Source organism: Alligator mississippiensis, chromosome 16 (genome assembly GCF_030867095.1).
Source record: "Alligator mississippiensis isolate rAllMis1 chromosome 16, rAllMis1, whole genome shotgun sequence".
In the NCBI taxonomy this organism is placed as follows: domain Eukaryota; kingdom Metazoa; phylum Chordata; order Crocodylia; family Alligatoridae; genus Alligator; species Alligator mississippiensis.
The window spans coordinates 11,559,435-11,575,917 of record NC_081839.1 but is presented as its reverse complement, the minus strand read 5'-3'; the positions used below and the strand labels follow the sequence as shown (position 1 = coordinate 11,575,917).

Genomic DNA, 16,483 nt, shown 5'->3' with positions numbered 1-16,483 from the left:
ACACTAGATTATTTATGAACAGAAACTTGGAAATGAAATATTACATACACTCTGAATAATTTTAAGCAAAATTCTTTTTAAGGACTAAAATTATTAGAATTGACTTCTAAATAAGAGGAGTCAATTTGTAATGTCACAGTGCAAACAACAAAAAGAAGCATCAAACGACTGGATTTAAAACTTATAATGACTGAGAAATAATTAAACAAAATCCACTGCAAAAGTTAACTTTATTTAACAGTTTTAAAAATATATTTACATTTGTAACCTAAACGAGGCTAAATGAAAGTAAATTGCAATTTTCTTTAAACAAAAAAAGAAATGCAACCAGCAAAGCCGAAACAAAATAAAAAATTAAAAAAAAAAAATCAACAGAATTTCCCACTCCCCCCCTGCATCATCAAAAAAACATAGGTTTATTTGGATCAGTACAAATAATCGTCATTTTTCAAGTTTACATTTATCTTCATCATCCCTGCCTGCCTGAAATAAACCTAGATATCATCCTTCTAGGGGTATGGACAAATGCCCACTTGGAGCGGCTTCAAAAGCAGAGGGGAAGCTCCTGCTTGGGACCTTGAAGCAGCTGTTACACTGTAATTGTTACATCTGCATTTGCCTATAGTAATACAAATAAACGCAGTTTCCACAGTTTTGACCCTGGATGAAGCAGGGTTACAGGTGGAGTGGTTCTGCTCGGCTTGTGTTGCCGGAGACTCACGTAGATGCAAGAGCGGCAGCATAACAGCAGTTGCATGCCCTCCCCTTTATAAACTGCTACAAATGTATATATGTCCAGACCCTAGGGCAGTGGGGCCAACCTTTTGGCAGATGTGCCACAAATTAGCCCCACCCCTCCCAAGCGCCACTCTGATTCCCTTCCTCTTCCCTTGCCAGATCTGCTGCTCTGCTTTCTGCTCCTTGGCCTACCTGCTGCTGTCTGCTTGTCCCCTCCCTGATTTGCTGTGCGCCAACATTCGTGGCACCGGTTGGCCAGCCCTGCCCTAGAGTAGCAGTAAAATGTCACTCCAAAAACCCTTTGGATATTTCTAATTTAGAGCCCTGCCTCCAACTCTCAATTATTAGTTTTGAAACACACATTTTTCATGTTAACATCACAGAAGGAACCAAACCTACATTTGGTCATTGGAATGTCATGTATAGCGATGTATTTACATATATAACAATATATTGTGATATGCTGTGAAAGTGAAAACAAAACAGTACAGTCAGAAGGGACTGGCTAATATCAGAAGCATGACATGGTAATTTGAGCTCTGAGAATGCTCATATGGCAAAAAAATTCCTCAGACTGATTTACAGAGTTGATGCAAATAGTGAGGTTATGACAGAGTAGTGGTTATTGGAAACATCCAACAGAAGAGCTGTTTTGTGCTTTCACCACTTGGAGAAGACACATTTGAATCTTTTTGCAATGGCTGTGTTTTATTGTTAAGGACAGGAGGATAAAAGTTACATTATAATTATGACCCATCCATTTTCTTTATTATATATTGCCAGTAAAAGTTTCTTATACCATTTGTTAATAGCATTCTTCTGTAGAAAACTATTTATATGCAATTTAACTAGTCTTACATTCACTTTGCAATTCCCTGTCCAACAACTTCCAAATTTCTTGCTGATTACATAGTATAAGGGAAGAACGACCTAATTATACTATGAAATTGCCTAGATCTTTAGTGACTAAAATTGTGCAAATAAAATTTTGTACAAATATGATTTCAAAGTCGGTGAAACGTGTATGATTAAAATCAGATTAAAATATTATTTTTATCAGTATGCCTTAAGAATAACAAATGTATCTTACTTATAACCTGTTACATTGTTCCCAAGATTCACCAATCTCTTAGGTCCCATCTATGCTCCATATCCACAGTTTCAATTAACACTGCAGTGCTGCTGCATGTGTAAAGAGCACCATTTTAACAGAGTTTTAATGTTTTACTCTGTCCACACGGGCCAGCTCTTGTAGCAAATTTTTAAAGCAAGTTCCAACAAAACACAAAGAAAAGATTTCACAACAACAGAAAAATGTATTGTAGCTTTAGATCATAACTTTCTACAGGATAGCTTGGAAGAACAGCTTAGAGTTTATTCCCTATGTCTAGATATACAGAATTAAGTGTATGAATCCCCAGGCACTGAAATTAATATCCCTTATGAGCAGATCTAAACGAGCATGCACATGTGGTCAACAGCGCCGCAAACTGCACATGCAGGCATTTGCTGCACTGCTAATTAGCAGTGGGTTTTTTTGATACCAAATCCTAGTGTCAAAAAACCCACACCAGAAAAAAACAGGGTGAAGCATGTGGCCACTCAAAACTGGAGCCTGGCTGACCAGAGCCACACTCCAGCTGATGACCAGGCTCTGCACACCCAGATCGCCACCTCTGGAGACCTGGGAGGTCCCCAGGACCCAGGGTAAGGCTGCTCCGGCCAGCCCAGGTGCCTGATGTGCAGGGGCATGCACTAAGGAGAAAAGCAGCAGCACAATTTTTTCCCCTGTGGCAACCACATGCCCCAGCTCATGGGGACGCAGCCTGTGTGTTTACAATCTTCATAACCTAGTGCATATACTATTTTTTAGACATCTACAAAGCCCTTCTACAAAGGCATGCTTTGTTCTACAGGTTATGCATTATGTCACATCAGGGGTAAGCCCAAAAGGAATTAATATAAAAAACACCCCAAGAAATGTAAAAAATAATTTTTTAAATATTTTAATACAATTATGTGTGGCTTTTGTCTCTTAAATCCTCTAAAAACTGATCTGTGACTTAGCCTAAACTATTTCATTTGCTCCACATCCAAAGTAGCTTTTTGATAAAGCCATGCTGGCTATGTCCAAACAATGTACAGACATTCTTATGTCTTTTTTCTTCAATTCTTTCACCATTATAATGGCAGAGGAATCAATAGGGAGATGGTTTAGTATTGTCTAAATCTACACTGAAAGCTGCAAAACTGTTCAATACAGAAAACTGTTCTGGTGCAATGACATTTTACATTAAAATGTTGTTGCCAGTACAGGATGCAAGTTAAAGCTTAGTTCTTGTTCTGTGGTGTTTATGCTCCTGACACGCTTCCATCAGAATAACCTTTATTTCATAATGAAATGCATGGTCTATCCATTTATTCAAACTTTCTTTCCCCGCTCCCACAGTAATCTGGCAGGAACCCACTGCCACCTGTACACAAAATCTAAGTACTTTTTTGTGAAACTGCATTAGGAAAATGGGATCAGCCTTTACAGATGAACATTTTTAACTTTGTTCTATATTCAGATACCATGCAATCTGCATGTGAAAGTTAGGTACAATGAAGATTCAAAACTCTTTTTTCAATGCTAGAGGCCACCTCTGGTAGTTTGTAGAAGTATTCAGCTCTGAGAGTTATGGTGTGCAATGCATTAGAGGCTCTCTGGGATCAGCAACCAATGAAATAGTTATTGCTGAAAAAATGAACACAACTGGAACAAGTAAAGACTTGCTGACTGTTAGCGAGTGAAAGTTCTCTCCAGTGGTATTCAACCATGAGCTCAAACTTTTTGTGCTAAGTATCAATCTCAAGAACTATTTACTATCCTTCAGACAGGGAGACACTAACTCAAGTGGAATATCTATGCTGTTTTAGCTACTTGACAGCAGCTGGCATGGTTCGTAAAATCTTTTACAAGGAAATGAATGGCTGCTCACCACTGGAGAGGGGATTGGGCAATGGTAACCCATGGTTTAGTGGCTAGAGCACTTTGCTGAGGCTCAAACATTCTCTGGATGAGCAGGAGTTAGAACGAGGACCTTTTGCTCTCCAGGCAAATTCCCTATCAGACTATTGGAATAAAAGGTGGAAAGGCTCTCACTGTTATTTCTAGCAGGTATAATAGGGTGAAGAAAAATCCCAAACTCTATATAAGTACATAAAATGCTATTACATAGCTATGCATATGCCAATCAGGTGGATAAGGCAATATGGAATTCAGCCCTTTTGTCCACATTTAACACTGATTTAAGCAAATGCTATAAGGACTCACTCCAGTAAAATAGTGTGAAAAGGGCATAAACATTAAATAACATCTTCACCTCGGCAAAGAAAGCAAAAACATATGAACCTCATGCTATGAATCTGCTGGAAAGAGACTGCTAGATGTAATTTTTTCCAATGATGGATAACAGTTTATGGAACACAGCTATATTGGTAAATAGCATGGGTCACTGGCAGCATGGCCACAAGAAATAGCCGAAGACAAATGTTCTGAGAAAGGAAAATCACATCTGCGGGGACAAACTTTGTATGTAAAATTTTTGATAAACATGCACATCTAAATGTTCTTTGTGCTAAGATAGCGCCAAGAAATTCCAATAAAGAATAGGGCATTATTATGCTAGGCACTGTACAAAACCACTAAAGGATAGTTCTTATTCCACCTATTAGGTGCCTGAGATGTGATTCCACTCTGATCAAATAATGGTAAAATAGTTCACATAAAAGACGAATAGGTCCTGCTGCTCACTGTTTTTGTGATTTAGTCTTAAGGCTAAGACGATAGAGAGTTAAAAACGGAGACATTTTTTCAGGGACTTGAGCACAGTGGAATAGATTTCACACTTAGTAACCTAATAAGATCTGTCCTTTAATGACTGTCCCTTTGCTGAAGAGCTTACAAAAGAAACAGACAAGACAGAAGAGAGAAAGGAAGCATTATCTCCATTTTCCAGATGGGGAAATGAGGGACAAAGAGAAGGGATTTGCTCAAGGTCACAAAGGACGTGTGCCTCAGCTGGTAAATGAACCTAGATCTCAGAAGTAGTACAGTGACACAAAGCCATCGTTCTCCTGTTGCTTAAACTCTCCTAACATCTTTTGGAGGCAAAAAACAACGCCCCCCCCATATCAACCTCCCTTTCCCCCCATACAAAACAAAACAAAGGCAATTTTTGGCAATATTATGTGCCTTCCAATTGGAAAGAGAAAATTCAAATTTTCTACTAAAACCAAAATTATTAAATCAAAGTTAGGGAGGCCTCCCTCTGGTCAATCTTGACATTAAAAGACTGAATGTTTATTATATAAAAGCATGAGCATTTATTATATTAAAACAATGTAGTAAAATCCATTTGTTCTATTGTAGTACTGTAGAATATTTAAAAATGTGCTGGAAATGCCATAAAGAACAAGAGGCTAGATTCACATTAAATATGCCCTCTGTCATAGTCCAAAACACATACACTTTCTCCTTGGTGCAGGAAGAAGATAGAAGAATAAGAATGTATGCGGGTGAAAATAAAAATGAATGATGCAGCACCAATATAATGGTGGGGATTACAGGCCTCCAAGTCAGAAACAAGAGGTGGATGAGGCACTCTTCAAGGAGGTGACAAACTTATCCAAAAATTATGAGATGGTACTGATAGGAGACTTCAGTTTTATGGACATCTCTTGGAAGAACCATACAGCCAAACGTAAAACGTTGAGCCACTTCCTAACTTGTGTGGTGGATGATTTTGTTCTAGAAGGTCGAGGCTACAGCTTGAGGATTCTCTTTCTTGGATCTTATCCTGACGAATAGGAAAGACTTGGTGGAGGTTGCTTCTAAAAAGCACAATATTGGAGACCCAATGACAAACTGTTCTGACCCAATGGAAGCCAAAGAAGAATGGTAAGAGACCAACGTGGCTGCACAAGGAGGTTCTAGGAACCTCAGATGAAAAAGGAAAGCATACAGGCATTGGGCAAAATGGGCAGGTCACCAAGGAAACACCAAAAATGAGGTTTTATAAATATGTTGGCCAGAAAAGAAAGACCAAGGAAGCTGTGGGTCCACTGTCAAATGCCATCGTAGCAGAAGATGCTATGAAGGTGGAGCACTCAATACCTATTTACCCTCAGTCTTCATGAAAAAATGTAGCTGCAACCAGACACCTAAAAAAGTTCACTTTGATAAAGAAGTGGACAAACTAGGGATGAGATAACAAAAGAGCAGTCAGACAGCTTGTGAGCTGTCTGAATTCTGTTCAGCAGGGCCCTGATGAACTTGTTTGCTACCACATGGGACCAGGAGGTAATTTTTTCTGCTCCTGCTGCTGTGTGTCAGGGGTTTCTTTTTACACTTTCCTCAGAAGCAGTGGGTGTTGGCTGCAGCCAAGGCTGGGGATTTTAACTGGAATGTGCCAGAAGTCCTGCTTGGACTTAAACGCAGAGGTTCCTGGCTAGAGGGCCTTGCCCCTCTACTCAGGGTCAGACTGATCACCATATTTGGGGTCAAAAAGCAATTTTACCCCATGGTCAGACTAGTACCAACTGTGGGGGTGTTTGCTTTTCTCTGTAGTGGGGGACATGGCCCTCTTTCTTGGATCTCTTGAGTGTATTTTAACAATTTTTGCAGCAGCAGGACATTGGCCACCATAGCTCCCTTGCTTTACCTGTGGCAGATTAAGGTGTTATGTCTTGTGGTTGTGTCAAGGTTAACTGTGTAGTTTTGTTAATAAGATAGATAATGGGTTTGTATTAGGGGTGTGCGAAGCGGGCTGTATTAGATTCAGATTTGGATTTGGATTCAGCCCAATTCGGGGGACAGTGATTCAATTCGCTGATTAGGATCACTGTCCCAATTCGATTCGGCCGAATCCGAATCTGATTTGATTCTGATCCAGAGAATCAGTAATATGGCCATAGACACAGCTTTATATGTTTTTGTTCTACATACCTTGCGGTACCAGGCACAGCTTGTGAACACTAACATGGGGCAGATGGAGTGTCCCACAGGAGTGCGGGGTGGCCCCCTGTGTGCTTGGCAGTGGACCAGGAAGTGGACCGGAAGTACTTCCAGTCCACTTGCAGGTCCACCACTGACCATGTGGGGGACCCCTCTGCACCCCCTGGCTTGACGATTGACCATAGGGGGCACCCCAGGTGCCCCCCCAGACTCAGGAGGCACCAGTCACTGAGCCGGGGGGGGTGGGGGGGGGTCCCCTGCATGCTCCGTGGCGGACCTGGAAGTGGACGGGTCTGCTGCTGAGCACGCTGGGGACCCCCCCTGCACTCCTGTAGGATGTTCCATCCACCCCACCATCTCAGTGTTCACGAGCCACTAGAGCTGTGCAAAGCTTCGGGTGGTGATTGGATTTGGAGGAGATTTGGCCCGATTCGGTGGCCGAATTTCCAAATCCAAATCGAATCGGGGACCACTTGAAAGGTCCAAATTGATTTAAAGCTCTCTGAATCTTTGGAAAAAATCTTCTGGGACTCACCACTCCTGCAGCGGCCTCGGGGGCTTGTGCAGAGCCCCCCACATGGTATGGGGTAGTGGGGGGCAGTGAGGATCGCCCCTCGCTGGCAGGAGCGGTGAGTGTGAGGGTTTTCTCATTTTTTTTTCTTAAAGGGTTGGAGCTGGGCTGGGTGGGGCACCCGTGGAGGGGCTGGGGGAGCAAGGGGGGGGGTCAGGAGTCTCATGCAGAGCGCTCCATGAAGCATGGGGCAGTGGGGATCGTTCCTTCCCCCTCCCCCTCCCCCCCCGGCAGTACTTGGTAGTTTGGGGTGGGGGGGAGGGGGACATGTTCCAAAAAGCCTGGAGCTGGGGTGGGCAGTGCAGCCATTGCCGCGCTGGGAGAGCAGGCAGGGGATGGGCCTGGCCTGGGTGATTTGGAAATTTGGCAGCAGCTGAATTGAATCGGGAAAGTGATTCAAATCACTGAATTGAATCACCGTTCCCCGAATCGGCTGAATCCAAATATGAAGCGAATACTAGCTGCTTTGCACAGGCCTACGAGCCACCTGGTGCCTTGAGTTATGTAGAAAAAATATACAACGCTGTGTCTAGATCTATGTCTGAATCATCAAATCTCTCTGTATCAAATCGGAGGCTTGCGATTTGATTTGGAGAGATTAATGGGTCTCCTGAATTGGGCCGAATCGCCTCTGAATCGAATCAGTGTTTGAAGCTTCACACAGCCCTAGTTTGTACAGGATAGTTTGGATAGGGATGATTCTGCCTCAGCCTGGGGGTTGGACTAGATGACCTATGGAGGTCCCTTCCAGCCCTACTTCTCTATGATTCCAAGAGTAAAGATTTTTTAGACTGAAGCTTTTCCAGTAAAACTAGTATTAACAGAGTTTCTTTTATTGTTCTAGCCCCAGGTTTGGTCATTGTAAAATGGAAAAAATAAGGATCTTAGAAAGAATACAAATTATTAAAAGCTGTAAGCAAGACATGTCCATAAATCATGAGCTTCCACTGAAAGACAAGATAAAAAATTAATCTCACATACAAATATAAACATGATGGCCTAAGTCAGACAATTATATTTAACAAGAACTAAGAAAAGACATATAAAAAATGGAAACTATGCCAAAAGATTGGCTGTCATTTTATAGCACCCAGCACAATGGAGTCCTGATTCTGAATGGGATCTTCAAGGCACTTCTGTAATATACTTCATAAATTAGTTAACCTGACTAAGATGACATCCATCCTAGATCTTCAGATTTAAACAAAAAAGATTTAACAATGTGTATCATAGTCATCATTAGGGTATTTGAAAATTAAACTTAGAATGTTAAAGCCTTAAAATTGCATGCACAGGTGAGGGACAAACATTAGGCAATGTGCCACAAACTAGTCCTCCACTCTCCCTAAGTGTCATTCTGATCCACTTCTCCTGTCCAACCTGCTGCTCTACTTTCTATTCCTAGCCCTGGGTTCCCTGCCTGATTTGCTGCTCTGCTTTCTGCTTCCATCCCTATGCTCCCTGACAGATCTGCTGCTTTACTTTCTGCTTCCTGCCCCATCTGCTGCTATTCTACCTGTTCTCCCCATCCCAATACGCCATGTGCTAAACCCAGAAGCTGCCTGTGCCCCTTGTGGTGCCCATGCTGCAGGTTGGCCATCCCTAGCATGCATCATAGTAGCAGTCAGAACTTGGAGTAAAACATTTGTCAGGTTCATGTTAATTGCCTAACCATTTACTTTAATAACAATAATACTGAAATAATAACATTATAAATGATGGAAACCAGTAGCAAATACATTGTTTCGTTTCGTGGTCATTAATAAAATTGACTAAAATATATATAGTTACTGGAGCTTTATATCCCAAGGCTTTATATGCCTTGATCTTGATAAGGTTGAAAACCACTGATCTATGGATTTGCATTTTCACAGACATGCTTGTTGTAAATTTGCTTCTTTTTCCAGCAGTTTCCCTACGCCTGATGAAGGGTCTTTGTGCCTGAAAACTTGCAAAGAACTTTTTCCCAACATTTTAGTCAGTCTAATAAAAGATATCACATCTACCCAAAGAACCTTGCCTGCCTTTTAAAGATCAAAGCACCCTTGCATAACTTGTTTTGAATTTAGCGGCATCCTATTTAAGGATCGATTTATTTCTTACAGTGCTTACCTCCTTGCACCCCATGGCACTCTTATAAGAATCCCATGGGCAGCATTGGGCAGGGTACCCATGAGACCATAGTGGAGGGTGGTGCATGAAGCTGCTAGGCAGGGCAGATTGAGGAACTACAGAGTGGGTAATTAGGCCCCTGCAGGAAGCAGCTGTTCCTGCAGGAGTTAGAAGGGGGTGACAGACTGGTGCCAGGTGAGGGCAGAGGGAGCAAAATTCTGCCATGCCCTGGTGTTTCTGCTGTCTGCCCCGTCTCTGCCCCTGAGGGGATGACTGCAATCCCCCACCACTGAAGCTGCTCCTCCAGGTACTTGAATGCCAGTGACTGGGGTCACCATTCCCTGCCAACTCTGGGAGCATGACAGGAGCATGGTAATGAGCCAGGTTTAAAAAAGTACAATTGCATTTGCTTGTCGGCCATGGCAAAGTGCAGTTTATAGCCTGGAAGTGTTTGGCTCAGGCTGCTGAAGGAGTGGGGGCTGAGCTCTTCAGCTCAGCTCATTTTCTTGTTCCTCTCATGCTCCTGAAGCTAGTGGGAAGGGCTTCAAGCAATGGTGTCAGGACACTAGGACAGGCACAGGGTGCCCAGCATGTGGAGTAGTCAGTGCTTACCTCCTCTCACAGGAGCTGGGCATTGCAGCACCCTTCTTTTTAATATGTAAAATAGGTGTGAAAACAGAAATATATCCAGGAGTTCATCCATGAGGCAAAAGCTGAAAGGAGGAAAGAACAAACTCACAAAGCAAAAAATATTAGGTGTTTTCATATAGAAACAGTTTCTGGCAGCAACTCCATTTCAGCCCCTACATGAAAGAGTGAAAAACAAATCAAGAACATGATTCTATGTTATGTTTTTATAGAAGCCTAGGAAAGCGTCTAGGACAGTAAAGGAGATAAATTAAAATTACAAACACATTCATCATCTTCCTATTAGTTGCCCAGTGAATGTAGCCACATCCTCAGAGCTCTGCCTCCCACTGTCCTGGTAATGTGGAACGGAAGTATTATCACTGGAGCCCTTTCTGCCACCTTCCAGATACTATTCCCTTCCAAGACACTTTAGAAAGAATAGATACTACCATCATTACAACGGAGCTCTGTGATCTGAATCTCACCTACCGTGGGTGCAAAAACAAATCTTTATCATGGCAATAAGCACTTCTGAGAAAAGCATGACAGTTTGAACGTGAGGGAGAAAGAGGGATATTGTACCCTAAGGAAATTTGTAAAATCTAAAGAAAAGGAACATTTAGCTGAGATGTCAAAATCAGCTATAACAACAAATCAGAGATGGTTAAGGCAGAGGAGGAAGAAAAATAGAGCCAAAGGTCATCTAATTTTTAAAATGCTATTAATAATCTTAGTGGGAAGGAAGCAGGGAAAAGTGAATGAAAACTTCTAGTTTTTTCTTTTACAGGTTGGGAACTTCATTGATTACAAGTTAACTGTAAGCAGAAGCATATCCAAGATTTTGTCAAGGCAGAGTTCAGTGCTACAGGGGTTGCTACATCCCCCAACTCCCAACCTCTTTCCAGTTTCTTGCACGAGGGTGGACAGAGTATTACAGGAACAGCAGACAGGGACTGTTGTTTTTTTTAAACTCTCCAAAGCAGGTAAAAATCCTTCTCCGCCTTGGTCAGAGGCCTGTGCCATGCCCCGCATCTTCTTTCCTCCCCCACTTGCCTGCTGCCACTCTCCCCACTGCCCAGCCACTTCTGCCCAGCTCCAGCCAGGCTGTGCAGGGGCTGGGCCTGGCCTAGGACAGTGGTGGTGGCAGATAGGTTCCTCCTCCCTGTGCTGGTGAGGAATACCTTGGGGGACCAGGCAGGGAAGGGAAAATGTTAGCTGCTGCTGCTGTCCTGGGCTGAGCCCAGCCCCTGCAGAGCCTGGCTGGAGTGGGCAGAAGGGTTCTGGCATTTCTCTCAACTCCTGGGTCAGTGGGGACAGTGGCAACAGCAGACGGGGGTAGGGGGAAAGGAAGGGGGCATTCATCTGAGCATGGAGGAGAAGAGGATGTGGAATTCTCATCTGCCTGGGGGAACTTATCAACGTCTCCAGCTGCTGTTCTTGAGGACTGATCAGAAAGGGCCACTGCACTCCATCTGGATCCACTCCTACCGAAGTCAATGTTAGAGGTTTCACAAGTTTAAATTCCTCCTCTTGTGAAGGTTTGTGGCTTATTTCTACTGCCATCTTTAGAAGCAGGATATAGATGTTTCTATTAATACTGAAAGATTTTACTTAAAAATATTTTAATGAAAATTTACATAGTGTAACTGAACACAGAATCTGGGGTATTAATTGCAATGTAGTGATACCAGAGCCAGTAAGGAAACTCTCTCTCTTTCTCCTTGTGCCAGAGTGATCTAAGGAGTAAAGATCAATAAAAGCGTGTGCAACAAAAACAAGTGTTTTTAGCTGCAGACATACAGATCTGTGGAAGAAATCAAAATTCTTTGATTTCTTAATTTTCTTTAAGCAGATTTTTATACCTGCTTAACAGAAAATGAGCTATGTGAAGGATATAAACATTATAACCAATATGATGAGTAGAGGGGACAGACTGTTGTAGCTGTGATGTTCCAGGAAATGTATGAGGCAAGGGTTTTTGTAGCATCTTTTACTGGACCGGATGGGAGAGAGGTTAAACAAGCTTTCAGGCACTAACCGCCCTTCCTTAATCACTCACCTCAATGTAACTTCTAAAAGGTACCTTTCAATAATAGTTAGCTGTTAGACTGACAACATTGCTGTTAGATAAGAAATCATACTTTTGAGACTCTTACCTCTTTCCAATGGTGAATTTTAAGGGACAAACCCATCAAGGAGTTTTTTTTGTTTAAGAAATAAAATAGAAAATGCAGCCTTGGCTCTAATGGAAAAGACTGTTACAGCACTACACAGGTTCAGAGGCCAAACACATATATTAGAGAAGTGGTTTTCAACCTGTTGTCTGTGGACCCCTGGGGGTCCACACATTATATCTAAGGGAAAGATGACTATGATCAATCAAAAGCATGCAAATACCCACGCTTACAATTCAAACGGGTCTGCACCTCCATTCAAAATTTCCAAAGGGCTCAGCATGTCTAGTCAAAAATTTTTAGGGGTCCACAAATGAAAAAAAGGTTGAAAACCAATGTATTAGAGCAATTTGATTTATACAATATTGTAATCGTCAATGAATGGGACTCGTAACTCTAGTTCACATTCTAGAACCAGAAATATTGCATTTTAGTATGCTAAAAGCATCAAATGTTCTCACGTCAGTCTTTATAGGAGATGAAGTGCACATTTGACGCGATAATCCTCAAAAGCAAGGGTAAAATGATCTTTTCTAAGCAGGTTAGCCAAGACTACACAATAAAGATGACTTGATAATGTCTATTACAAATGAGTTCTAATGTTATGAATTCTTTTATTTCATTTGTATTATGAACAACATAGGAAAGAAATAGTTTTTTTTCCCTTCTAATGTACCAATTTCTGTAATTTCCTAGTAGAAATAAGAACAAATTTTAAAATTTAAGTTTCAAGGAGATAGATAAAACTTTACTGCCTGAACTCTGGCGGAATAATAAATATATAAAAATAATGGTTAACATGGCTGAAAGAAAATCAAACCAAGAGGAAATTCAGATTTCATGACACACTAAGCTCAACTCTCATTTCGCTGGCATTTGTCAAGTTTATTTAAAGATAGTTTTTCTTCTATAAATGTTTAACATATTTATAATTTATAATATATTTATAAAATGGCTTACATTAAGGCATAATAGAACTGGTTGAAGTGTCCAACAGAAGCTTCTCTAATGTTCTGCGCACCTAAAGTCTGGTTCAGATTAGTCTCAGGGTATGGACAGACAACACATTTGTGGTGCTCCAAGTGCCTTTAAAGTTCTCTAAAAGCTGAGAGTACAGGTAATTCCCAGTGATGAAGTGTCACAAACTGTAATATAGACCAAACAGGAGAGGGGAAAATAAAATGGGAAAAATCTCAGCACTACTCATCACGTTGCATTTGGTTCATTTGAAAACCAGACTAAATATATCACAGGCTCCAGAATACAGGAAACTTTTAAAGAAACGCACTATCATTTTACCCAGAGTTCACTCAACTTGGTAGACAGGGCCTAGGTTAAGGTCCCCCAGGCTTATGCAGAAACTGGTAAACTGCTGACCCCAAAATGTGATTTTATAAATAGGCTTCCATTATCCTGGAAAAAAAATACTGTCCACCTAACATGAGGTGATAGAGAGAAAGCAAACAAATTTACAGTACAAAAGATACAATGCAAACTTTTAGAAAGCGCAGTCAGAGTTGACATGGGATCTGTGTCCACAGATACTAAAGAAAAGTCTTTCAGAATTTGACCCAACAAGCCAGTGGAAACTTCTTAATGTAAATGCATTGCTCTGTACATTAATACTGAGATTACACTCTTCAAAGTGCCACACTGCTGTGCAAGATATCTTTGCTCAGAAGGTAGTATTTATGAGTGGCAGAGGGATGCCTTTGCCACTTGAGTTAGCAAATCACATTCTATTTTCAGGACATTGTTTTTAATGGACTGGAATGTATAAAGTTCAAAACAGAATTTAATGTCTTAAAATAAATTAAATTGCCTTGATTCAGTACTCTCTCAAACAAAATTGATTTTATATAATCTAATGTTAATTTGACTAAACTGTCCCTCTACATGTGCACCATTAATGCCTAAGGAAATTAATCAGAAATTAAGAAATGTCCACATTTGGGATATTTCAAGCTGGACTGGCAGCTTGCTAAGACCAGCTGTGCCTAATTATGTTAAAACTGAACAGACTGTAGTTTCCTTCATCTTCACTGTGACGATGCAACCCTGACATTGCAAGGTAGGACCTTTACTCTCCAGCACAAGGAAAAGTCAAGATGGTCATTGCCTCATTTTAGAACCTTGCAGATCACACTTGGGTCACGCCTGGGATAAAGACAAAATATGGCTTGAGCTGGATGACCAGTTACAAAATTGTAACTAATTCCTAAATCCAAGCAATATATACAAACAAACTAACTGTTAAACCACACATGCTCCTTTGAAAAAGAGATCAAACTATTTTCTTTAACATTAGAAATCAAACCTATATTGATAACAAGTGTAAGTAGAGGCTCATAGAAAATAGCTGAATTTCTCATATCAGTTTGTCTTCAAAATTTCCCAAGAGACAATTCCGTAACCACGAATTAATGTTATTTCCTGATCTGTGAGACAAATAAGGGGCTCTCTTTTTAAACCAACATATATAATGAGTCTATCTATTGTGTCAGACTCTGGAAAGTCTAATCAATCCTTTTTCAAAGACAGCCATAGAATTCATAGGAATGCTTATGATGCTTCTAGTAGATCCACTCATCCTGCCTTTTAATCTAGATCAAGGGTGCTCAATCCCCAGGCCATGGGCCGGATCCAGCCCCTGGCCCTTTGTAATTCAGCCTGCGGGGCTCCCAACCGGATCCTGTGGGGAGCCCTGTGCGCTAGATCAGGTGTCCAGCGTGGTACAGCACCTGACACTGGTGTACGGGGGGCTGGGCTATGATGGCACAGGGCCCAATATCGGCTGGATGGCTCACAGGCTGGATCAGGCCCTGTGCTGCCCCCTGTACACTGGGATAGGGCTCCAGCCTGGTCGGGGTGGCGTGGGCCCCAGAGCCTGGTCCCAGTGCACGGAGGTGGTGCAGACCCAACATGGTCCATGGACTGGCTCCATGCCATTCATCTGGTCCATGGGGTCCAAAAATGTGAGCACCACTGAGCTAGACTATAATCCAACCCAGTACCTAGGAGTAAAACAAACAAACAAAAAGTTAAGAGATTAATTTAATGACCATGGTAATATAAATCCTTTCAGAAGGCTCGTAATTTAGCCAGTTCTTAGCATTTCTGGAGCATAAGTTTATACTAAACCATTCACTTGCATCAATGGCTTTTACAAGTAGAAAATAGTCTCAGAAGGGAAAGTGCTAAAACTACTCTATTTCCTCTCAGCATTGCATTGTAGCAGGTTTGTCCACTGCTTTTCTTCCATATTAACCTACACTATGTTAAAGCAGCACCACAGCCACACAAGCGCAGAGTGCCATATACATAAAAGTTCTTACTGTTATCCTGGTATAATGAAATAGGAACAGGTAAAGGCATCCACTAATAAAATGATCACTAAAATTCATACATCAGAACCTTGGTAAAGCACCATATTTCAGAAAGGTGTTTGAAGTGCACAGCTGTATCTGAAGTTGGAGGCAGAGTATTCTTGAATTTGATGATCAGATTCCCAGTGAGGTTCTTCAGCGAGTATGACCACTACAGAACCAGTCTAATTACTTACTGGTTTTATGCAGAAAAATTGGGGGAGGGGAAAGAGGGTTTCCTATTACATCTTCTAGTCCAACTGGTTCTTTTCTACTTCGACACTTTTGCTTTCACAGTTGTCCTTGTTTTGATCAGCTGATTCTTCTATATGTGAGCTGGAATTTTTTGGTTGTTCTAGTTGTGTGCTGGGATCAGTCAGCTCCCCAGTATTTGGGGAGGGGTTCTGGGTCTCCTCTACACTCAGGGTAGCATTGCTTTGGTCCTTTGCATGAAGTGTGGGGTTGGTCATTTGTTCTGCTTCTTGTTGAGATGCTGGTGCATTTACATCTTTGGGGGGTTCAGGACAGCTGATGGGAGCCAACATCAAAGGAGGATGAGGTAGGTCTTTCTGTAAAAGAAAATTGTTTTTTTTTTAGAATGATGGGAAGTGAGAAGAAAGAGCTACTACTTCTACTAAGGGCAACATTAGCAGTGACTGATCAAAACATGCTAGTTTCTACAGGAAACCAGCCATCATACTGAGGGTGCAGACTGACCAAACAATTATACTGACTGAAAACATAGGGGAAATGTACTGAGTTTTAAAGTGATTTGTAATAACTGGTCCATGTGTCCACTCTATGATACAGGTAATGGATGTCAAACTACAGTAATTTAAGAATGTTTTCATTCTGGAATAAGGTGCCCTGATTTAAGTTCACTTATGCAGGATGC

At 41.5% G+C, this 16,483-nt stretch overlaps 1 protein-coding gene across 3 annotated transcripts in view; it reads right to left on the bottom strand.

The window, feature by feature from the left end:
• Positions 1-211: 211 nt before the first annotated feature.
• Positions 212-16,483, bottom strand: part of SPPL2B (signal peptide peptidase like 2B) — a 157,300-nt gene continuing 141,028 nt past the window's right edge. For 2 of the 3 annotated variants that reach the window (XM_014599846.3, XM_059719606.1), the window contains one exon: positions 212-16,157. In XM_014599846.3, the coding sequence (XP_014455332.2) occupies positions 15,840-16,157 (318 nt within the window). In that variant the 3' untranslated portion in view covers positions 212-15,839. The remainder of the gene's footprint in view (positions 16,158-16,483) is intronic. The other variant, XM_014599847.3, reaches the window with a different exon arrangement.